The sequence below is a fragment of the Mytilus edulis genome, chromosome 4 (genome assembly GCF_963676685.1).
Source record: "Mytilus edulis chromosome 4, xbMytEdul2.2, whole genome shotgun sequence".
NCBI classification, from domain to species: Eukaryota; Metazoa; Mollusca; class Bivalvia; order Mytilida; family Mytilidae; genus Mytilus; species Mytilus edulis.
Genome location: NC_092347.1, coordinates 79,794,076 through 79,819,162, shown reverse-complemented (window position 1 = coordinate 79,819,162; position 25,087 = coordinate 79,794,076). Strand labels below are relative to the sequence as shown.

Below are 25,087 nucleotides of genomic sequence, written 5' to 3'. Positions count from 1 at the left end.
ACTGAAAATTTTAAACCGAAGAGCCAAAAAAGTATGAAAATGCTCTCGACGTTGGCTATCCAACTGACCGATAACATAACCATGCAATTGTCGTCTTACTAGCATCACAAATCATCATAAAGTGTTTGTTCATATCAGGATACGCTAAGATCAGTGCTGATAATAACGCTTCTCAGACCAAAAGGTAAACGAAACCATTCATAAACACTTTTTTTCTTGTAATGAATGTTGATTTGTATTTTGTTTTCTCGTCGATTTAAATCTGATGGAAGCCAGCCACTATAAAGATCAAGAGGTGATTATATAATTGCTTGTGATTTTCTAATGTGTCAAAACACATCCAAGCCGAGTCAATGGAAAAGGCATGGGAATCGTATGTTTGTTGAGCAGACGATAATCACAACAAATCTCCATTGCTTGCGCTGATTTTTCCTTCTCACTAGAACCACAGGAGAATAATACTCATTTTTTGGTGGCTATATAAGCTTATGTCGTCGTTCCATCGCTTCGGCAAGTCTGAAAATTTCCTCTTCAACAGGCGGTGACTGGTTAATAACACGGCATTTTTACAGTTTAGAGTCTCGATAATATCTATATGCTGTGTTTGTATATTTGGAAATGATTAACTCTAAAAGATTTGTTGCGAAAACATCTCTGTAGGCATTCAAATTGTAAATATATTTTTGCTTCTGCTTTTGTGTTAAACCAGAATTCTTTAAATCAAAATCAATGTTTAATTTTCTATGTGCTATTATCTGTAACTATTAAATGTATGTAAGCATTTGTTGAAGCTATTTCCATTTCTTTACTTGCAGGAAATGTAACTGCTAACTGTGTAAGGTTAACAACTTTAGGGACTGCTTTTCAGTCGTTTGTTTGAACCAAACACTTTACTCATCCGATGTAAACCCTGAATTTCTTGATTGGGTTCTAAAAGAAGTATTTATTTCATTTTGAAATTTTCTATGCATGTTTTGGAGGTATAGTTACAGTTGACAAGAACTAATATAAGTTTTTAAAGTGCAGATTTCTTTTTCAGTATCTTTAAAGAATATTGTATCTGTGTCAAAATCTATTTAAATTTTATGATATAACATAAAATCTATTCCTATTATCTTAAGAAAATCTGAAGACCTTCAATAACGTGAACATACTAGTGAAATACATGTCCAGATAAAAAATTAGCTACATAGATATGTATTTGATACTATTATTGAAAAGGACGTACATATAGATGGGGAGGTTACTATAGATGAATGTACTATTGTTATTAACATTATAAAGCTAAATAAATAACCTTGTCTAGACGGTTTGACTTTAGAATTTTATAAGATGTTCTGGAACTCTGGAGGGAATTCATCAAGGATGTCCTGTGTCTGCTTTATTCCTTGTTTTAATAGTAGACATTATGGCTGTGCGATTACAAACACGAAAATCCTCCGACATTAACATTATCAATATCCAGGGCAATTATAAAATACTTCGCTGCTATAAAAGCCAGGAAAAGTTTGACGAAAGTTTTCCTGAAAAATTAGTGTTGTTAAATTTCAAACTATCGGCAAACCGAAAGTACCTTACTGCAGATCTAAAAACATTATTAAACTGAGACCTTGATTTTCACATACCGTAACAAGTTTAACATTGCAACATGTCTCGTAAGCATATAATTGATATTCGTATATGTGTGTGTGTGAAGGGAAGATGACAATTGACTGGTTTTTTTAGTACAAATGAATAGGTCAAGAGTCAAGACTACCTGAATGATCTACAGTATCCAATGACTACTGGCTGTTTTTTTTGTACAAATAAATAGGTCAAGACTACCTGAATGATCTACAGTATCCAATGACTATTGGCTGTTGTTTTTTTGTACAAATTCCACAGTATCCGATGACTACTGTGTTCTTTTTTACATACTAAATAAAGACTACCAGCTGAATGATCTAATTTAAAGTATTCTAAGTAATGTGTAATTTTTTTCTTGCAATTACATTTTTCTAAATCAAGAATACAGACTACTAGTATCCTTTTCAAACCAAATGATTATGAAGAGCCTGTTGTAACAAGCTTTTATACCCCACTAGTCCTATAACATATGACTTCGCATTCTTATTCAATTTTTAACGGCTTTATACTGATATTTTCAATTTTTTTTTAATGCGAAGTGTGGCACATTTATAGTAATTTTTTTTATCAGAACAGTAAATAGAAATAGTAAATAATGCTCCCGAGGTCATAATTATGTTATAGAACTAATTACCCACATCCTCATTAAATAAGTTACCAGTGACATAGTTAGTTCTGTTGCTTGAAGCAAATTCTATTTCTGTAGATTTATACACTAGCATAATATTGTTATACTAGTTTTATTTCACCTTGAAGATTAGACAAATGGGGATACTCCTTTGATTTTTATCTTGCATGTCAAATTTCTGTCTCCATTTAAGTTTATGCCATTTAACCATCATGGTATTAAACACAATTCCAAGTAATTATGCTGTTATAGTGGGTCACCATATATTCAACTTGGGTGGCATTCCAGTTATTGAAATTTGTGCCAGATTAGAACAATGAACCAGGCCTTTAGGAATGGATCTCATAATTTAATATGGAGCCATAGTATGCGACTCCTGCCCGGTAAAATAAACAAGCTTGAAAGGATACATGACAAGCGGCAAAATTTATCACCAGAGATTACAAGTCAAGAGAGGGTGGATATGTCTCCAAAATGCTTGCCAAAGTGGAACTACAACAAGATCTCCAGACAAGGACGAACAAGACGTTGAAGCCAAAGTTAGTATTTATGTAAAAAGTAGTTGAGGGGCTGATTCACGCTATTGAACCAGACGAATTCCTCAAAAAAGCATGTTCAAAGAGAACCAGAACTGCCGAGAAATTCAAAGAATACCACGGAAAAGTTATTGTGGAAAGGCAAGTGAAGAATAACTCTACCTGTGAGTGTATTGACATTTAGTCTGTTTCCCGGCCGTTATTGAAATTCTTGACAATAATAATATTTGTATATTCCGAAGGCATACTGAATGTTTTACGGAGGGGACCAACCTAATTGACATTCCACCAAGTAAAACACCGTACAATATTCAAACTCATGAAATGGTAAGAAAGGCTGACATTGTTTAGGAGAACTATTTTGTCTAGCGATTGCTGATCATTGGTGTGTGAAAAGTCCAGAGCCATGTCAAAACAGATCTATTTGTTTATTACGTAGATAAAAGCGAAAGCTTGAATACATATGAAAAATATAACAAAGGGAAAGCTCAAAATACCATTGTGGTAACAATAAACATATGAACAGGTCAAAATGTTTTATTCTGTAAATAAAGTATGTAAACTGGTTCCCGGTTGATTACTACACAATGATAATACAAGCAGATTCCAGTTTGTATGTAAAATAGTAAATGCAAAACCAAGAGCGGTAGGCGGAGAAATGTAATGGAAAGTAAATATGAAACCAAGCGCGGTAGGCAGAGAAATGTAATGGAAGTTCAGGTCAATAGTATTAGTGGAAACATGCCGCTGAAAGTGTCATTTTCCAAAAACTTTAACCTGAAGCAGGACGAATGGACGGACAGACCAGAAAACATAATGTCCATAAATGGGGCATAATTAAAAAAACAAGACTTATAATATAGTACACTAGACGTGCCTTTTGTCTACACAAGACTAGTCACTTGCACTAGAAACAAAACAGTTGGAAGGCCAAATCAGATATGCAGTCATAGATATTCAATCACCTTACAAATTTACCAGAGTGTGTAGATAAAGGTGACATCTTTGGCTACGTTGCTTGCTAGCTGAAACGTGAAATCATTGTTAGGTTAGGTATACTACCCTCCTTTAAGAGCAGTCTTGTCCTACCGGCAGACAGATTGGTTATATGCTGGACTAGTGTACTTTTAAAGGAGGGTAGTGTTCCCAACCTTATAATGATTTCATGGTTCACTTTCCAGGCATATTTACCAAAGATATTACCTTTACCTACACACTCATGTCATTTAGCTGTAACTATGAAATCTAAAGCACTATAAGGAAAATAGATTTCCTTATTCTAAGTAATCAAGAAACATTAATATTACAGCTTTTGTATTATGTATATCAAAACAAATGATAATTAGTACATAATAAGTGGTTACACATGTACAACAAATCATAAACCAATGATTATGCATAATGTGATTATCTTAAAACAGACAAAATTTTTAACAATTTTAGGAAACTTAATTTTTGTTCTGAATGTGACTGCAAACTTGCTATTACAATTCTTTGACTAAAGATTTAACCTAATCTTAATATTTGATTTGATGCAAAAAAAGACACCTCTTACTCTTTTTTACAAAAAAAATCTGTTGCAATAGATCATTTAGTTCAATGCAGTAAATAATACTTATTTGGAGGAGTAAATAACAAAGCATTAATCATATACCATGTATTTTAAACCTTTAATGTATAAATAACTTAATCATGGGTATATGTTGCTTGTACAGCTATTAAACAACACAAGGGAATCACTCAGTATGGTTAAGTCACATTAGCTGTCACTAAAAAAAACATATCTTTAAATGTTCCCTAATGCAATCTTAAATTATTAATATGATTTTTATAAATCTATTCTTTTCAATGAAGAATTTAAAAAACATTAAAATAATAGAAAATGTAAAAGGAAATTTAATATGTGCTTTAAATATATTTAAATTTATAAATAAACATTTGATAAATATAAAAATTATGGCAACAATCTTTTGATTTTTTTTAAATAATATGCTTTAAAAAAGTATTGACCAATATGGGGTTTTCTCTTCTACTTTTTTATTTTATATATTCAGTTAATAATAAATGGTCTCTAGATTGTTTTAAATTGGTGACATTCATTCAAAGATAAGATTTTTCTAAAATTTTACCAAGACTATTAAAAAGCACTGCAAAGTACATATAAATCACTTTAAAAAAGAACTACGACCTTTATAGTTTTAACTTATATAAATAACATATTAGTTTTGTGTTTAATATCACTTATGTCAGTGAATGGGTTCCCTGAATAAGCTTATAGTTTCAAGGGTCTTTTTGAAATGTTAGCTTAAAGTGATCTAATCACTGAGGAAAAAATATATCATCAATGTCTAACATGACAAAATTCTATGGAACTGACTTTCAAATCAACACAGTGCACTGATGATATAAATATTCACTTCCCCTTGTGCAAGGAAAGACAAAACATGACATATCATTCCTTCCTGAAATCAAGTTCATAATTTGTGCAACCGTTTCTTCAATTCCATTTATTAAAAATACATCTGTATATTATAAACAAGTATAAAACCAGTCACAAATATCACTATTACAATACTATAGGCCTTTATTGTAGTACAGTACAGTTTGGTCTGTTTTGTCTTTAAATTCTTCTTCTAATTCATTGACATTTATCTAAAATAGAGATAAGCAATTTACAAATTAGGGTCCAAATTTAGTGATTAGGTTAACACTTGTTTTGTATTATGGGTTACAAAAGAAGGAAAACATAAGGCAAACTGGATAACAGAAAGTTGTACAGGATAACAGAAAGTTGTAAAGGATAACAGAAAGTTGTAAAGTTCTTTTTGTAGACAACTTTCCAACAGTAAGTATTCAGAAATAGATAGAATAAAATAATATATGAAATTGTACCAGATTATACCAAATGAAGTTTTGTTTGTTTGATGATATTTGTCTGTTTACTCTAATGTTAGCATTTTCATGTGGTAGTACCTCACAATGCTCTCTAATTATAGTAAAATATTAAATACCTACCTGTGAATTCTGTGGAAATAATGCTATTGCATGGGGAAGAGCAATAGCAAAACAGGCTGTAACAACTATAGAATGCCAGAAAATACGCATTCCACGATTATACGTAAGATATTTACTTCTGAAATCATAAACAAAAAATATTTCAATTTTATATAAAAATTTAAAAATTTGGTAATATTGCACTACCTTAAAAAAAATCACTTGACCTAAGGAATTTTTATACAAAATATGGCAATCTTAAAAAAAGGAATAAAAGGATGATCATGATCATGATAATGAGGTAAATTCAAATGAATTCTGTTAGATTGACAAGAATACCTTGCAATGATTCTATAATCTAAATATAGCTGATATAAAAACTATACAGTTTTTTTTGTTTTCATTGAACCATGAAATTGATTTCATCAACAAAGGATAATATAAGACACACAGAAACTTCAAATAATAAGGCACTATATGTGTAAGGTTTATCCAGATTTACTACCTTAAAAAATAAAGAGCTTTCTACAAAAAAATATAGTTGGATTGTGATGACACCAACACAGGTTTGCATTCTGATGTCTAACATTCTTAAGCTTTTGATGCATGGTGAGCGAAAATAAGATTCATAAGTTTATATCATAAGAAAGAGACTCTTACCTTTCTAAAACTGACATAATTATTGGAGGAAAAATAAGGATTGGGATTGGCAAAACTACTCTTGTAATAGCTGTTTCTGTTAAAGCCTGAAAATTAAATAATCAATATTATTAACAACAAGAACCAATGTTCCAAATGGAGAGCCAAAAAAAAAAATCAATCAAGAAGAATAGACATGATAGATGGACAGTAAATGCTATCACAATATACAGTCTACTTATATATAAGAGGAGGTATAGTTAATCTAATATTTCCTTCAACAAAATTATCAAAATATTTGGAAATTCTCTTTAAGTTTAGCTACAAATAATTATCCTTTATCTTTTTTAGCACAAAATTCTCAATAGAGCAGACATGATGCACATATATTTTTTTGCTAGAGTCACGATAAACTTATTACTGTGAAATTTCCCTTAAGCAAACATTTTACTTTCCCTTTAAATTCAATGCACACAGCTGTTAATATAAAAAGTGAAAAATTTAAACACAGGCACTTGTCTCAGAAAAAAAATCCTATATACCTAAATATAACATGTTATATTAAGGTATATAGGAACAAGACAACACAAATGGCCCTGTCTCAACAAGTTGAAAAATCTGCAATTTCTAGAACACATGTGGACACAAACGTGATGCATGGTAGTCTCACATATCATAAATCAGCTCAAAATCTGGAGGTGTATAGCAAAAAAGTCTGCATAACTGTGATTTTCAACAATTTTCAAAGTTGTAAACCCTTTCAAAGTTGTAATGTTGGCATAAATTAGTGGAGCGGAACAAAACTTAAACTTGATCTGTAACTCATCTTGGTTAACTCACATACCAAAAATCAGCCGAATATCTGAAGGCGTTTAGAAAAAAACTTGGTATAACTGTGATTTTAACAATTTATCAAAGTCCAAAGCCCGTAATTTCGGCAAAAATTAGCAAAGTGGAACGAAACTTTAACTTGGTCTGTAACCAATCATGGTTAACTAACATACCAAAAAACAGCCCAATATCTGAAGGCGTTTAGAAAAAACTCTGTATAATGGTTTGTTGTTGAATGACGGAATGACAGAATTACGGAATTTTGGAATGACAGAATTATGGAATTTTGAAATGACGGAATTACGAAATTTTGGAATTACGGACAAGGGTAAAACTATATGGCACCGACAACTTCATTGCGGGCCAATAAAAAAAGTTCTGAGACAAGTGCCTTTGCCTTTAAGGTCTAAACCATTAACAAACTCAAACTAAATATAACTAGATATACTGTAATATAACACATAAGGACTACATACCCTTTTAGCAGCAATTTTTGAAGTACCAACAACATTATTCTGGTCATCTAAAACTTCAATTCCATCTTCTAATTCATTTTTTCTCATTAATACTACATTACATATGTTTGCTGATGCTGTAAAAAATATTTTTTGCATAAGTGTTATACTCAAAACAGCTGAAATATTGTAGAAATTTATTTAGGAATGAGATCATTTTTACTCACTAAGAGGAATATCTTGACTGTTGTCCAAATATTAAAAAAAAAAGAGGAAACTTTCTTGACACCTCATTATTCTAAGATACTTTCATGATGTATGGAATATAAAAGCTATAAAACACAGACCTTACAGAGAAATTAATTTTTTAAAATATACCTTTGTTTTTTTTAGTAATTTTTTAAAGCAAAGAAATGCTTAAAATTTATGTCACAGTTATGTGTTAATGAAACAATACTTCAAATTTTAAAAATTGTATAACCTGTTTGGGTTGAATATAATTGTCCATGTATTCCAAACTGATATCACCCATTTTAAGCAGTAATATAACTACTATTCAGCACGTAAAACATCATTATGATAATCAAAATTGTGGTGAATGTTTGATTACCTATTTTTTTTTTAAATGTTTACCAAAACTAGAATGTTTTATCAAAACAACTACATAGAAAACATGTTCAATCACAATAACTCTTACAAAAATGGGAGACAACTCTTTGAAGAAATGAGGATGGCTGTTTAACACACATTTTAAAAATACATATTCAGGTTGAGAACATATTAATATAAGATGAGTAATTACCCTGCTTTGTACAACACAAACATGCTGAGCCAGATTTTTAAAATGCTAGTTTAGGCATGTCACCCTACCTTGACACATAATTTTGACTCTATATATCTAATAGACAAATCATATATTGATTGATTGTTGGTTGCTTAATGTTCAGTGGCAAATATTTCATGCTACAAATCATAGACATTGTTTTATTTTAATATCTTAACTCTATAAAGCTATATAAAATGTCTGCTTTTAAGACTCCGTATATACTTTCCTAAATAAAGATCAAATCAATCGGGAAACTTCTCGTAAACAAAATAATAAAAAAAGCATGAAATAGTGGATTCAAGACTTAAGTGACTTATGTTGTTATATTAAACCCTGTCACCTACCCACAGCTGGAAAGGGTATAAATCTCTGTATTAACATTTTGGTTGTTGGACTAAACACATGAGCTCTCTTTATTAGTGCCTGAAGACTAACCTAAAAAAAACAAAAAATATTATCAGTATGAAAGAAAATTACAATTTACCAAGACTTGAATTCATTTACAATTTGTGATTTGTGAGGTGAAGATTTAAAAAGAAAAGTTTAAAGACAATAAAAGCAGAACTATATGAATTGTTTTACAATGTTTTAAATGCACTGCCTATGTTTAAGGCAATAAAACATCAAGGAGCCTATGTTTAAGGCAATAAAATATCAAGGGAAGTAAAATAAAATGTGACTATGAAACCTCCTTTAATAAATAAATAAACAAACCATAAAATATGTACTATACTTACAGCAATAGTAACAGCACTGGTTACAGCCCCAGCATATCCCTCTACATATTTGTTAAAAGGGGTGTGCTGTAATGTAAAAAAACAAAGGTTTACTTGTTCATATTTGTTAAAAAAATGTGTGCTTTAATGCATGACAATGAGACAACTACCCACCAGAGCTTAAATGACATTATGTTAAGTTGGAAATATGTTTTTGGTAAAGTTGGTGACAAAAGAAAAATTATGATGGTGATTGGAAACGCTTGCAAAAAACATATTCTTTGAAAATCATAATGGAGCATCTTTGCAAGGTCTAGACCTTTACAATACCTTATATTGTGTAGAAAGCACTGAAATGTGGTGGCAGGTTTTGGTTGTCATAATTGATTTTGACTTAATGTTAATGAGGCTGTTTATTTTCTGATTGGATTTATTTCACAATTTGCTATCCCATGGACCTTTTAGAGCTAACTATATAGCTAGCAACTAACATATGGTATTGGTTTGACTTCATTGTTACAGGCTCTGCATTGTACCTGTAACTGTTTTCATCCCTGTCCTTTTTAATATTGGTAACTTTTACTCTCAATCCAAGTTAAAATATAAATCCCAATGGACTTCATTCGTTATAATCTTTATACCAGACACAAATTATGCAGTATTGAAATGCCAGGCAAATTATATCAATAAGACAGGAACATAGGTACATGTATTTCCTTATGTAGAAAATGGTAGACTAAACCTGGTTTTATAGGTGATTTATATTGATAAGACAGGAACATAGGTGTGATGTTGGAGAATATTGACACCATCATACTTTACCTTTGAAGCATTTCTGTGGGAATAATTAAAACAAGCATTATGTGTCTGATTCAACCACTGCCAAAATATGGTGGCTGCAAAACTGGGGTTAGGCCATAACAGACCTATTACCTGTAATCAAAATACAAAATATTTACAGATTAGTCTTCCTTTATGGCATGACGAACCTATTACCTGCTATTAAAATATAACATATTTACTCAATTCAGTGTTCTCCCAAGAAATTTTGGATAGCATCACATTTGGCGTAAAAAATAAACGGTATTTGTTTTCAATGTAATTTGTCGCGTCGTGGCAATGCTTTATTTCCTTTACGTTATATACGTTATTGTTTATTACAAAATGTATTATATTGATTGTATGCTATAGGCCCTCATTTGGTGAATAAAATATTCTATTCCATCCTATTCTTTGTGTCTATATTGTTGAATTCATATTAACTGTGAATACAATTTAACTATAACCATGATAACAGTATTTTCAGTTTATGTTTTCTATATTCATTTTATATAGTACCAGAATTATTTTTTTCCTCTTGGGCCAAATGAAAATATATGTGTGGTTCCAGTTATCCTACCTACCCAGCTAAATGAATGAATGAATGGTTTATTATAGTGCAACCTGTAAAGATACAATTGCACTAAATATGTAGGAAAAAACACTGGCTCAGCCTCTTATAAAAAAAAAGAGAAGAGAATTCAAAGTATCATATTGCAATAAGATTTAAATCAAAAAAGTTTTTTTTATATCATGTCTATGAAATATATTGGTTCATGGTACTCAATGAATTAGTCCCAGTCAGCAGTTGTTTCTTTTTATCAAAATGATATATATTTTTAACAAAGTTATCTAACAAATAGTCTGTTAATGCTTAGTTTTCTCTTTAGGTATCATTGTTTTCTGTGACATTTGTGCATATGTAGTTATTATCATAAAATGCGGATTTATGTCATATCTAGTCCAGTTCCGATCAGTAGTTTACACTAAAATATTCAATGGCCACCGAAGTCTATGAAAATTACGAAAATAAACAATGTTTGACAAGAGATTGGGAATGAATATGACGTTTTTAATGCATTAAATGGATGCAACATAAACTAAAGCCAATTATGATCATATTCTAAGGGAAATTACAAAACTTATTTAGCTCAAAATCAAAATTTGGACTCTCGATTTACAAAAAGTAATAGGAACAGAAAGAGTCATAAAAATACGACTCAACCTCTTTTTAAAAGAGAAAAATGTTTGTTTCTTTGAATTTCCATTTGCAAACATACATTTCGATTATTTTTCTGATTTTCAGATTACATTTTCTCCTTGTAGAAATTTGCGATAGAAGACCACGTGGTATTAATCATGTCACAAGTGACAGTTTGGGGTATTCGTATCCAAACAGTTATCACCCAAAGGGCAATTAACACATATTTGATCACTTTATATTGCCTCTACACTGCTATTGTCCATCTTGAAGGGATTACAATTAAAGGTGATATATTTTTTATGATCATAAGCGGTAATTAGATAAAAGTTCCAAATTTAGGACATGGCTTTGCCATATTGAAACGAGAAAATAACATCAAGAAAATAATTATAGCATCGCGGAAATTTTTATAGCATCACAGGAAGAAAATATAGCGTCGCTGTACCGCGACGCTAAAACGGCCTGGGGAGAACACTGCAATTGTTTTGGTTTCAGAACATATACAATTTCAAATCCAGTGCAGACTCATAATACATACTTAGAAAATAGTTCATTATATCAAATGGGTATACATGATAATGTTAACATATAAACATCTTAGGCCGTGTTCACACCAAACGCCGTGTAGAGTAAACATGTTTACAATTAGTTTAGTGAAGTGTGCACTGGTTTCACATTACATTTGTTCACATCTATACACATTGTTTAGCTACCTGTACATAAGATTTGTTCTCACTTGTAAACTATGTGTCATTTAAATGTTCATTACGTAGAACTGAATTCAAAATTTTGGAACAATTTTTCTAGCGGTAAGGGAACAACCATTTGACTTCAAAAGGGTGGATGGGGTGGGAATGGAAATATTCCGATCCCCAATTTGATTAAAAAAAAAATGATTATACAGATGATAAAAGAAATATTCTGAATCAAAGAGTTTCCCCATACATTATAGTGTTAAATATTGAAAAAAAATGTATTTGATCACCAGCATCGAAAAAAAAGGAATAAAAACGTACGCGCGAAAAAAAAATCTTACTCAGATAAAAAAAAAATAACCCTCCCCCTTTTTAAGTTAAGTGGTTACTACTTTATGAAAGCCATTTTTATAATTTGCAGTAGTTTGAATATACTAGAGATGTCTCGATTACGCAGTAGAAAACGTTAGCTGCAGCAGCGTGCTTACAGCCGAAAAAAAGGATTGAGTTATTAGGGATCTCTAAATTTTTATCTTTTCTGTTTGTTTCAAATGGTATTTCTTCTCCAAGGAGTATTTGGTAAAAGAATAGGGTCACGTTTTTTTAAATTTATTTTAAGTGTTATTTAACGGATTTGAGATACTAGACAAACATATCATTTACCCCACACTTTTTTTAGTCATGCATTTATGCGTGAATCGTTGTTTGAGTAAAGACCAGTGGCAAATATTTCTATGTACGTCAAGTCGATTCGGGAAGACCTTTTCAAATGAATTAGGCAGCAACTATTTACTTCATTTTTTAGGGAGGGAAAAGGGGGGGGTAGAGGGGCGTGGGCTATTGATTTTTCCAGGACAAATTTTGGTGACAAGTCGAAATCAATTTTAGCATTATATATATAAAGTGGCAGCTGAGGGTGAAACAAACAAATTTTTTTTCAGGGCCAAAAACTGGAAACATTTTTTGTTTCCAAAACAAAATCCATACCTCACCCCCACCCCCTTGCCTTTATGTTTTATACTCAACTATAATAGCCCCACCCCATGCCTTTATGTTTTATACTCGACTATAATAGCCCCCCCCCCCCCCCCATGCCTTTATGTTTTATACTCAACTATAATAGCCCCCCTTCCCGAAAATCAATTGGTTCCTGCCTTATGGGTTCGGCAATGATGCTGCTTTGAGTCTTAATCAGGAGTTAATAAAGTACGCGAATTTGTTTTTAACAAAAAAAATCTGTAAAATTTAGACAACAATTTCTGTAAAGAACTATACTAATAATTATCAAAAATATCAATTTTACTCAAAAATAGTTTCCTCCTTAAATATATACACGGTAAAACTAATGTCCTAAATGCCTAGTTTTGTGTACACTTAACCTACACAAGGCCTACACTGACTATCGACTGTGTGTAGATAAAACATGATTTAAACTACATGTAAACATTAAGTTTTATCAATGGGAACGCAATTTTGTTTAGTTTACGTGTGAGTTACACTAACACAACACCGAGTTTAGGTCAATGTGAACACGGCCTTAGCCAGACTTCACACTGTCCTGTCATGATCTGAATCCTTACAAACTATGTATTTCCATGATACTTAAAATACAGTCTTTTAAAGTTGGAATACAAGCTACTATTTTCCTTTCTTTGAACTTTTACTGTTTGTGTTTTGTTGTTTTCACTCTTTAAATTTGGTGGTTGTAACAGTTCCATGTTTCTGAAGTTTACTATCAAACATTTTGTTATATTTCACCAACCTATCAATAACCATCAGCAACAATATAGTTCAGACCTATCTAAAGATTGTAAAGAACTTAGTATGTACCCAACTTCATATTTTTAACATATGTTATCCTGGCATCAATCAGAGCCATGCATAATATGAATGTTTTATTCAAATGTTAGGATTATAACTTACATTTTGGTGATCCAAATGTTAGGATTATAACTTACATTTGGTGATTGTTAGGATTATAACTTACAATTGGTGATCCAAATGTTAGAATTATAACTTACAATTGGTGATCCAAATGTTAGGATTATAACTTACAATTGGTGATCCAAATGTTAGAATTATAACTTACAATTGGTGATCCAAATGTTAGGATTATAACTTACAATTGGTGATCCAAATGGAACAAAACCTGAAGCACAAAAAAAATAAAGACAAATTTTAAAATAACAAAATAAACATGATAAATATATGACATATTTTAAAATTAAATCAAATCTATAATATTCAATACAGTGCATGTAATTAAAGACCTTTTTTACATCAAATGAGTAGCAAAATCCCAAAATATTGTAAAACTATCGAAAATCTAGAAATTATTGCGATTTTGTCATTTTAGAGCAAAATGCGATTTTACTTTTTGTGATATTGAGAAAATCCTGTTTAATTCATATAAAAAATTTCAAAATCAACTTTAAATAATTGCGATTATAACCCAGTTTCATTTTATTGCAATAATAAAAACAGTTTACAGTATCATATTACATTTCTCAGATGTTGGTACCAGTATAACTGAAACTTTGGTACCAGTATAACTGAAACTGGATGTTTTGATTTTTTTAATATACAACTTCCTTACAGTGACCTTAGTTTCTAACATCTAGATCATTCTACTCTAATAGATAGTTATCTCTAGGCTATTATACCTACATACCCTCATCTTTATTTAATGGATGCTTAAGTGTATCTGTTATACCCCATTCAGGCCAGATACAATCTACCAAGATAACTTAACTGTGAACTTTTGTAATAATATACAGAAACCATACAATTTTGTCACTGATTTCTTCTCTTTTTGTTTGTCTGTGTTTGTCCATTGATGCCCTCTAGATATCTTTTTGTTTGTTTGTGTTTGTCCATTGTGAAAGGCTGATGCCCTCTAGATATCTTTTGACTACGTTGTTTGAATGCTGTCTCAATGAAGTCTTCCCTCATCTCCCTTTTTACACAGTTTAATAATTATGCATTCAGAAAGAGAGTCCCTCCTTTGCAAGGTTATAACTGATGAGTTCTTTTTTATAACAATGTTTAAATAAACATGAATATACTAATGCCAATGTCAATAACAAAATTCTATATATATGCATAGTTTTAGGTAAAGCTACATGTATTTCCATTATAACTGTCAACATCTAAAGTTTTAAAACTATATTTACCTGCCATTCTAAATGGTGCATATATTTTTTCTCCTGTGTCTGGATGAAAGAATGACTGAAACAGATAACGATTATATTACTGAAAATTATCACAAATGTATTAAGGGAAATATGGATAAACAAACATTCTGTGAGTATTGCATGGCAATACATAGTGGGATAGTCCCCTACCAGTTAAAAATTATTTTTATTGGAACAAAATTTGAACTTGAGCTATAAGTTGTAATGGTGTAAACTATATACATGATATATAACAAATATTAAGTAAAAATCATCAAGCAAATTGGAACTGTAGACTATATACTAATAATTATCGAAGCAATATCTTCAGGGATGACATAAAAAGTGCAGAAAACTGATTATTTTAGTGAATTTTCTAAGTCAAAGGACCATAACTCTGCACAAATTGTCAAAAAGGAACAAACTTTGAATTTGATCTGTAACTTGTCATGATTAAACAAAGCAGGTGCTCCACAGGGCGTAGCATTATACCACCCCAGTGGTTGAACCCTGAACAGTTGGGGCAAATTGGGTCACAATATTCAAGCTTGATTCTGTCTGAATTTGGATTGTAATCAAATTTTTGACATAATATAGGTTTTTGTCACAAAATTAATGTGGTCAAAGATCTAACAAATCTATTGCACAATACTGTGGAATTGAAGATTTCTTCTTGAAACTTTTCAAAATTCGAAATTTGAAAAATTTGAAAAAAAAGAAGCCCTTCAAAAAATGGTAACCCCCCCCCCCCCCCCCCAACTTTTTGTTTTGAAACCCCCTTGTAGCAATAACCCTTAAACTCAATCCCATGCGTTCCATTGCAGTATTGAACCTTGTAGTACAATTTCAGAGAGATCCATACACTTAAACACCAGTTATTGTCATGATTGTTTGGAAACTAGGAACATGCTTCTTTTTGGCCCTTTTTTGGCCCCTAATTCCTACATATTTTGGTCAATTAACCCAAAACTTAATCCCAGCCTCCCCTTTGTTATTTGGTACATTGTGGTACAATTTCAGAGAGATCCATACAATTACACAATTACAATTACACATTTAAGTTATTGTCTTGAAACTAGAAAAATGCTTGTTTTGACCCCTTTTTGGCCCTTAAATCCTAAACTTTGGCCCCATAACCCCTGAAATGAATCCAAACCTTCTTCTTGTGGTTTTAAACATTGTGGTATAATTTCAGAGCAATTTAAATACTTCTACACAAGTTATTACTTAAACTAAAGTTATTATCTGGAAACCAATGTTTCTTCGGACGACGACGACGCAGGAGACGACATCATACCATTATACAATCCCAAATTTTTTTGGGGGTCGTATAAAAACCAAACATCAAATCAATATCTTCAAGCATGAAGAAAACAAGAATGTGTCCCAAGTACACGGATGCCCTATCCACACTATAATTTTCTATGTTCAGTGAACAGTAAAAATGGGATAAAATCTCAATTTTGGCATTAAAATTAGAAAGATCATATCATAGGGAACATGTTTACTAAGTTTCAAGTTGATTGGACTTCAACTTCATCAAAATATACCTCGACCAAAAACTTTAACCTAAAGCGGAACAGGCGGACGAACAAAAAAAAAGAATGAATGGACAGAAGCACAGACCAGAAAATATTTTGCTCAAAAATGGGGCATAAAAATGGAAAACTGATTTGCCTGACTGACTGATGGACAGACAGACGATGGAGTCAAAACCTAAAGTCCCCTTAGACTTCAAATATCAATTTTTAACAGTAATACTTGTATATAAATTTACATATCTGTATAACAAAAATCCCATATCCTCTCCCAGAAGAAGAGTACACATATCTTATATTCAGTTTATACTGTAAAAGTTTTATTAACCAGCTAATGTTTCATGCACATTTCATCAAGGCAAATAGGGATATCCCCACTACTTCTATTGCACAAATATATCATGCTTTGAAGAAGTGATTTATTTACTGACTTGAATTCAGGATTTTAACTGTAGAAAGATCATGTATATCAATGTTTAAAAATCAATGCAGTACTGAAAACAATAAATTTTTTGAAAACAAAAAAACTAGAGGCTCTAAAAAGCCTGTGTAGCTCACCTTGGTCTATGTGAATATTAAACAAAGGAAGAAGATGGATTCATGACAAAATTGTGTTTTGGTGATGATGATGTGTTTGTACATCTTACTTTACTGAACATTCTTGATGCTTATAATTATCTCTATCTATAATGAACTTGGCCCAGTAGTTTCAGTAAATCAAAGCGCGAAAGCGCTGTAAAGGCAGTTAATTACAGGTTGTGTGTATTTCTAGTCCAGTTATATCATTATCTTCCATAGAACAGAGGTGGTTTGTAGAATTTAAGATTTAGAGTTCTTTTGTACCTAGTTCACCTATATCTATAGTCTACTGTTTACAGTATATTTTCTGTGCCTCGCCATGAAATGCATTTTTAGCCATGGCCTTGTCAGTTTGCTTTAAATTTATGAGTTTGACTGTCCCTTTGGTGTCTTTCGTCCCTCTTCTTTAGACATATAAGAACTTTTCCTTTTCAATATAAATAGACTATTTTTAATTATTGATTGTATACGCATATTCTATGACTCCCATAAAAAATAGTTCACAAAGATTGACTAGTCTCTGTACTGTGTGTATAGCAAGAACATCAAGTAACATAATGGTAAATGTACATAGTAACACATCAACTTTTTTGATGACCATACCTGCCAACTGTCAGTATTTGCAGAGTATTTCCCCCATTGAGCTCGAGGCTCCCAAATGGAAATTTTGTAAGAGCAATTTTGTCGACTATTTTAAAGAAAACAATTAATTCAACAATGGCAATGAGCTTGTTTATGCACGACGAAGCCAAAAACCACATTAGAATATATTTGAAGGGAATCCATGACAAATCGCCCCATTAGCAAATAGCCCCACTTTTTCACTAACTCGCCCCACTTTAAAAAAAAACTGCTTCAACCTGGATAACCAAATCGCCCCACTTGTGAAATGTGTTATATCCCTTAATATTACTCCTGCCAACTTGCCCCACCTAATAGAAAACGATAATATCTAGATAAATATATTATTAACCAGGAAGAATTTACTAATGCCAACTCGCCCCACTCATGTAAAAAGATGTTATCCCGTTGTATATAAGTTAAATTCCGTTAATATTACTCCTGCTAACTGGTCCCACCTAATGGAAATCGGTGAAATCTAGATAAATATATTATTAACCAGGATGAATTTAGTAATGCCAACTCTCCCCACTTATGGAAAAAGATGTTGTCCCGTTGAATATAAGTTAAATTCCTTATATTGCATTATGATACAATTAACAGGTTTCTTTTCAATTGTTATGCAAATAACTAAGCTTCAAAACTTAGTTATTCTTCAACAATACATTTTTTTTTTAGAATTATAATTTCAGTATATCAATAATAGTAATTAAATAAATTTTCGGTTTGTTTGTATTCTGTGTAGATTAGTTTTCATCAAAGTGGTGCGAGTTTTTATTTTTAATTATATATATATATATTAATCTAAATATTACCGTTTTTTTATAAGTAGGGCGGGTTGGCAGGAGTAATATTTAACATGATTTAACCAATTTCACATGTGGGGCGATTTGATAAAGTTTGTGGCGGTTTTTTTAAAAGTGGGCGATTAGCCAGTGGGGCGACTTGTCCTGCTTCCATTTGAAGGCCCCCTTGAAGGTTTTGTATGACTATATAAACCATCTTTCACGTAAAACCCCCATGTGCATTTTGAAAAGTTGGCAGATATGTTTCTAACTCCAGGCAAAATCTACCGGTATGAATGAAAAAGAAGTTTTCAATTAAGGCTCTGTGGCCATAACAGCTGTCTCATTAGCATTTTAACCACTTCCCATATTTGCAATTAAAACAATAGAAGAAAATTATTCAACGCAAAAACAAAACTTACTTGTAAATATGAAATTCTCTTTACGGTATGAGTTTTTCTCATTGTTTGAGATTGTACAGTAGTACCTGTAACTGCTTATACCTATTTCTTATTCACTTTTGCTTGATAAACTCACTAAATATCATGTATATACATTGTACCACATCTCCTTATTTTTATATGCATTCCAATAACATGAACAATTGTAATTCAATTCTATATACCAAAGCAAAATGAACTGCCCCACTTTCATTCACTAGTATGCATCTTTTGGCAAAATACAAGTTCTTAAATGACACAAGATATATTTATTGATAAAAAAATAAAATTTAGTATACAACTCTTTAACAGGTATAAAAAAAAAAGCACAACTGTGTCATAACTTGTGAAATCTGTGCTGAAAACATAGACAATGATGGTATTTGAGTAATTCCATATGTGAAGCTCAACATTAGCTCGTCAGTTGGTGGTGGACAGTTATAGTTCCTTTCTGCAGGCTAGGATGAATGACTTTTCAGGAAAACCAATTTCACAAATCAAAACTTTCCTCTAGATTTCTCCTACAATATTCATCCAGTTTAGTTCTTTTGGTTTAATTGGACACCGTCCTGATTTTTAATTTTGCAAACCATTCAGTCTCTTGCTTGCAAATGGTGCATGAAAATAGGATGGGTATGGCAGTAGACAAGTCTCTTTTAAGTGGGTTTGTGCCCTGAAAAAAAGTTTTATATAAACTTAAGTTTTTTTGAAACTTGTGCAACACACATACCTAAATAACTATAACATAGAAGAGAGCATCATTCGTGTCAATGCTTGTTCCTGTTTACATTGTCATTGATATTTTTTCAGAAAGCCTGAGGCATAGCTCATGAATTCCTGTCATTACATCCTAAATTAACATAATTACTGCTAGAATAATTATCAGTATGATATACGTACACTATCATTGTACAGCCCAAGTCTTCAGTATATATAATTGTTGCATTCATTCACTCCTGTGTTCAGTCGTTCAAAAATATTTAAACATCAACAAATGAACTTTAATAAGGACAAGAAAACACTAGAAAAGATACGTACATACAACCCGTGTTTAAGTGTATTTGAAAGAGAAATATATCTGGTTAAACGATGTATAAAGGAGGAAAAAATTGTAGATATTGCATTACGATGCTTTCTACCTAATAGCACGTGGATATGTTTACATATTTAGACTTGACCCAGTATGACCCGTACCTTGTAGGTCACCGCCGTCGTTTAAACACTAGACTACAGTCGAGTATAAGACAATAAAATGCTTAAGCCTGTACTATTTGTGTGAAGTAAATGTGTTTTTTCTGTACATTTAAATTGTTTTACCTGATAGCAAGGACGTATATCTATCCGTTTCCTTCTCAATTCACTTTGTCAATTTCTTCGAGCTTCTTCAAAACATACGTATTACTGCGCCCGGAAGTGAAAAAAATATTAGAAATCCTCGTAAAATAATGCTATTTTCAATTTTGTGGAATCCATTTTGTTATATTTATTATATAAAGATAAAAAAAGTTACGATTAATTATGAATTTGCATATCATTATACGGAGCGTTTATGGACTATTTTTCCATAGCTGTAAGTCGGTCATTTTGGCGGGAAATCATGTACACATACACACGTAGATTGGCTGGTACCTGATCGTAATGTTACACATCAGATATATCAAATAGCTAATACCCGGAACGTAGTACCGGGAACCAGGATAATACGTAGACAACATACATAACTAATACCGAAATTGAAAACGCTTTACGGTTTCTCGTTTATAAACCGAATTCCGCTTTGAATTATAGAAGATGCAATATTAATCATGTTCAGTCGACTTTTCATTGTTATATCAACGTCTGAACTAATTAAAAAATCTTTAGATGTCAGATAACACTCGAAATTGACCAGACCTCTTTCCACACGGAATACAAATAATGATAGTTTGTAGTCAGGTTGACTGCTTATAATGCAAAATACACATTAATAACAAGTTCTATAAAACGAACAATACACACTGATCGTTTCTTTAGTCCCCAATGTAAATGAAAGAAACAAAAACCATATCATACCATAAAAAGAAGAGGAGAAATTCGAACATTTCCGGATCTATTTCTGGCCAAAAGACCCCCTGCATAGATTGCGTATGAAAAGATGAACCTCATGACTTGAAAGTCAGGCCTTAAAGCACTGCCTTTAAAAATGTTAGTAAAAATTTACAAATTTTATGAAAATTGTTAAAAATTGACTATAAAGGACAATAACTCCTTAGGGGGTCAATTGACCATTTTGGTCATGTTGACTTATTTTTAGGTCTTATTTTGCTGTACATTATTGCTGTTTACAGTTTATCTCTATCTAAAATAATATTCAAGATAATAACAGAAAACGGCGCAAAATTTCCTTAAAATTACCAATTTAATAAAGTTTGGATTAATTTGGCCCAGTAGTTTCAAAGGAGAAGATTTTTGTAAAAGTTAACGATAACTGTAGACAACGCAGGACGACACTGGACGCCAGACGCCGGACGCCAAGTGTTGAGAAAAGCTCACTTGGCCCTGTGGGCCAGGTGAGCTAAAAATAAGTGTGTTACCAAATGACCAACATATTGTACTCCATTGTATCTTACATTTTTAATTCTCTGCCACTGCCACAACTGCTCATCTGAATATTTAGGAGCTGTTCCATTTTTATAATCTTCTAGAAATTCTACAGCACATTCCACCTTCTCCTGAAAATAGTACATGTATATTTATTTACTAATCATTATAATTACCACTGGAATAATGTAATGTAAGAAATTATTGTGTGTGCATGGTCAAAAATGGATAAAATGTGACATTATTGAAATGCAGCAGACAAAAATTCTATCGAAATTAAAAAAAGGAAGTTTTATTTTTTTCCAAATCTTACCATGAGGACTAGCTATAGTACTGTGGTAAGTTTTACAGTAAAAAAAAGCAAAATTTATTCAATTTACAGTAGCATGTAGTTTTTGCTTTTAAAAATTAATAAAAATTACATCATTAATATACAATATAAATACAATATGTTTTAATACAAATATTTAATTTTTAGAAGTAATTCACATGATATGCTTGCATAAACTCATTCTAAAGGATGTGAAAAGGACTTGAAAGCAAATTTGCTACACAAAAGAATAAATATGTTCTTATCTAAGTCTTACATTTGGAGTAAGCAAAAGCTTTGGGTCTGTTGTATCTAATATGTGAGTCAAGCGACCAAGGTATGTACTCTGAAATATAAAAAGATACTTCATCAACATAAATATGCTTGGGAGACTGAGCTGTTACATCGATCCTTGTAGCCTGATATGAAACTTAATGGAATATAAACATATGTAGATTATATGACAATGAATGCTATAATTGTCAGCTAGACTACCATCTAAAAAAAAAAGGACTAAAAGGAGAACAACAGTCAACAGTTAACTGTTCACATAGGTACAATTAGATAGCCTTCATCAAATAATAAAACTTATAGTGCATTAAAATACATTTCCATTAAGTAACTGCAATTACCAAATCAAAGTGTTGATGACCTAATATTGTAAAGCTTTTAACATGATGAACATAAGTTTTGTCCTTTTGTTTTTATGGATGGTATAGCTCTTACTATTTGATTTTTGATTTATTGATGTTACATACATGTCACAGCAGACCAGTGTAGTATAAATGATGCATTTACAGAAATGCTGTTTATAATAGTTCAAATTAAAATTCAAGCAGAAAGTCATTCAGACTATGAAGGCCATACATTGACCTATAATCATGATAATGGTTTACTTTTATAAATTGTTATTTGGATTGAGAGTTGTCTCATTGGCACTCATACCACATCTTCCAGTTCTTATACATCTATTAATTCAACAATCATGTTACAATAGTGAATGAATAGTCAGTTTTAATGCAATTTGTTTGGAACGATCCTTTTCATTGGACGTCATGGACGTTTACAAATATTTTGAAGGGTTTACTTAGATTCAACATTCTACCAGTCAGTGACTAGGAAAGCCATCATTTAAAACTTTTAGTATTTTCGTACCTGAACAATGTATGCAATTTCTCAAATCATAAACAAAAAAGTCACATTTTGTCCCTATATCTTCTTTTTGTCTACATGGTCAATACTAAAACCATTCAGAAGTGTACAAAAAAGTATAAATACATCAATTATGTTTGACCTCATGTACCTATTGCTTCACATAATGACATACATTTATTTGTATTGTTTAGATGTCATTTTTTCAGAAATTTGATTTATGAATTTTTTACACAAAATATTTACTAAATTGGAATATATTAAACAATGTTAAACATTGTTAAATGCTTGGCCTTCATAAAACTTGATTTGACTGTTGCAAATATCTGTTTACATATATATAACTACATGTAGCTATGTTTAGGAAAACCAAGTTTAAATTGCAAAACACTTAGCTCCTAACTTCAACAAGCACTCAACCTGCATGACCTGGTACAATAACCTTAGATTTGTGAATAATATAAAAAATATCATTCATGTTTAATATTGATAAATCAAACAAGTTTTGTTGCCAGTGAAAATTATTGTTTGACTTATCAAATGGTTTTTGTTTATACATGATAATAAACACTGAACTTTGACAATGTGTGATAGATCTATAAATAGCTTTGAACAAACTTGACCTGAAATTTATATATGTATCCAGATGTTAATTTTACAAGAGAGGATAATTTACAAGAGAGATTACCCTGTCATTACGACAAAGATTGAAGATTGAAGATGTGGTTTCAAACCTTAACTAAGAAGGGTGACAATAATTGCAAACAAACATTACACAACAGTAAAATATGCAACATAAATCTTAAAACTCAAGTGGTAAGCTTTAAATAGAATCCACAAGTGCAAAATATAAATTTTAGATGACTCAAGCAGGGGGATATGAATGTATTCTTTAAATCATTGACACATGTGCCCATGATCAAAACTGATGTTTATGTGTGAATCTGATATGTAGTGTCAGTACCTACAAAATATTTGTGTTACACTCAGTTTTATATGCATTATATAGGACTATAATATCCAGTACTACAGTAGTACTCTAGTCTATATTTTTTTACATAATATGTGCAAACCTGATCAAACCGAGGTTTTCCAAGCTCGAATGGTGGATATGGAACTTTGGATCTAGACAGAGTGCCGGGTGCAACTTCGTAAGTCTGTGTAATAGTCGAGGTATTCTGTCCCATGTTCAAGAATTCAACCTTCAGTCACGTTCACAATTTTCAGCTCGCATTGGTTCGTGGCGGAAATACACAAAAGATTATAATTCATTAAAAGACGGACTTATTTCCGGATTTTGAAAATAAAGAGTTATTTCTCTTTGGTCATGATACCTATGAATCTATGACAATAAAAACGAGACGATTTTAATTTTGAAATTATTAATTGAATTTCCCCCACCTTTAAAGTCCTTTATAGTAAACCTTTTCAACATCTCTCGACACCGACTAATGACACCTACAGTTTACAGGTAAAATGGATGGGTCGTCTCAAAGACAAAAATCATCATGATTATCATCACGTAACATATTGGATTGGCGGTTTTATACTGTTTTGACTATATAGTTTAAGAATATATATCAACCAAATAAATAAATAAATATATGTATGGTGGCCGGATGCGGCCATTTATTTCGCCTTTTCGCGTTTTCGTGAATTCTCCGTTCATTTTGCAAACGCGAAATTGGGAATTCGAGAAATCAAGAAATTGAGAAAATCGGGAAATCGGGAAATCGAGAAATCAAGAAAACAAAAACGCCAAAACACGAAAGAGGAAACACGAAAACGCTAAAACGAGAAATGAATTCTCGATTTTGCGTTTTTGCTTTCTCTATTTCTCGATTTTGCGTTTTTGCTTTCTCTATTTCTCGATTTCCCGATTTCTCAATTTCTTGATTTCCCTTTCTCGATTTCTGGATTTCCCCGAAAAGGGAAACGTC

The 25,087-nt window shown here is 31.6% G+C and overlaps 1 protein-coding gene across 1 annotated transcript; it reads right to left on the bottom strand.

Annotated features, from left to right (window-relative positions):
- Positions 1-4,093: 4,093 nt before the first annotated feature.
- On the bottom strand, positions 4,094-24,433 carry LOC139520669 (sideroflexin-5-like). Its single transcript, XM_071313523.1, has 12 exons — positions 24,221-24,433; positions 22,273-22,341; positions 21,715-21,816; positions 15,143-15,197; positions 14,093-14,118; positions 10,074-10,184; positions 9,273-9,338; positions 8,880-8,970; positions 7,731-7,846; positions 6,445-6,530; positions 5,806-5,923; positions 4,094-5,442 (listed from the first exon to the last, which is right to left on the bottom strand). The coding sequence occupies exons 1-12, from the start codon at positions 24,332-24,334 to the stop codon at positions 5,365-5,367; spliced, it is 1,032 nt and encodes a 343-aa protein (XP_071169624.1). The 5' UTR covers positions 24,335-24,433; the 3' UTR covers positions 4,094-5,364.
- Positions 24,434-25,087: the final 654 nt, after the last annotated feature.

What these genes read in the sequence shown, in the direction of transcription:
- LOC139520669 (XM_071313523.1), bottom strand. Translation starts at nt 24,334, where the DNA reads ATGGGACAGAATACCTCGACTATTACACAGACTTACGAAGTTGCACCC. An exon ending in AGCTTTTGCTTACTCCAAAT is followed by an intron (nt 21,817 to 22,272) that starts GTAAGACTTAGA and finishes TACTATTTTCAG; the next exon opens with GAGAAGGTGGAATGTGCTGT. An exon ending in AGTGGCAGAGAATTAAAAAT is followed by an intron (nt 15,198 to 21,714) that starts GTAAGATACAAT and finishes TATCTGTTTCAG; the next exon opens with TCATTCTTTCATCCAGACAC.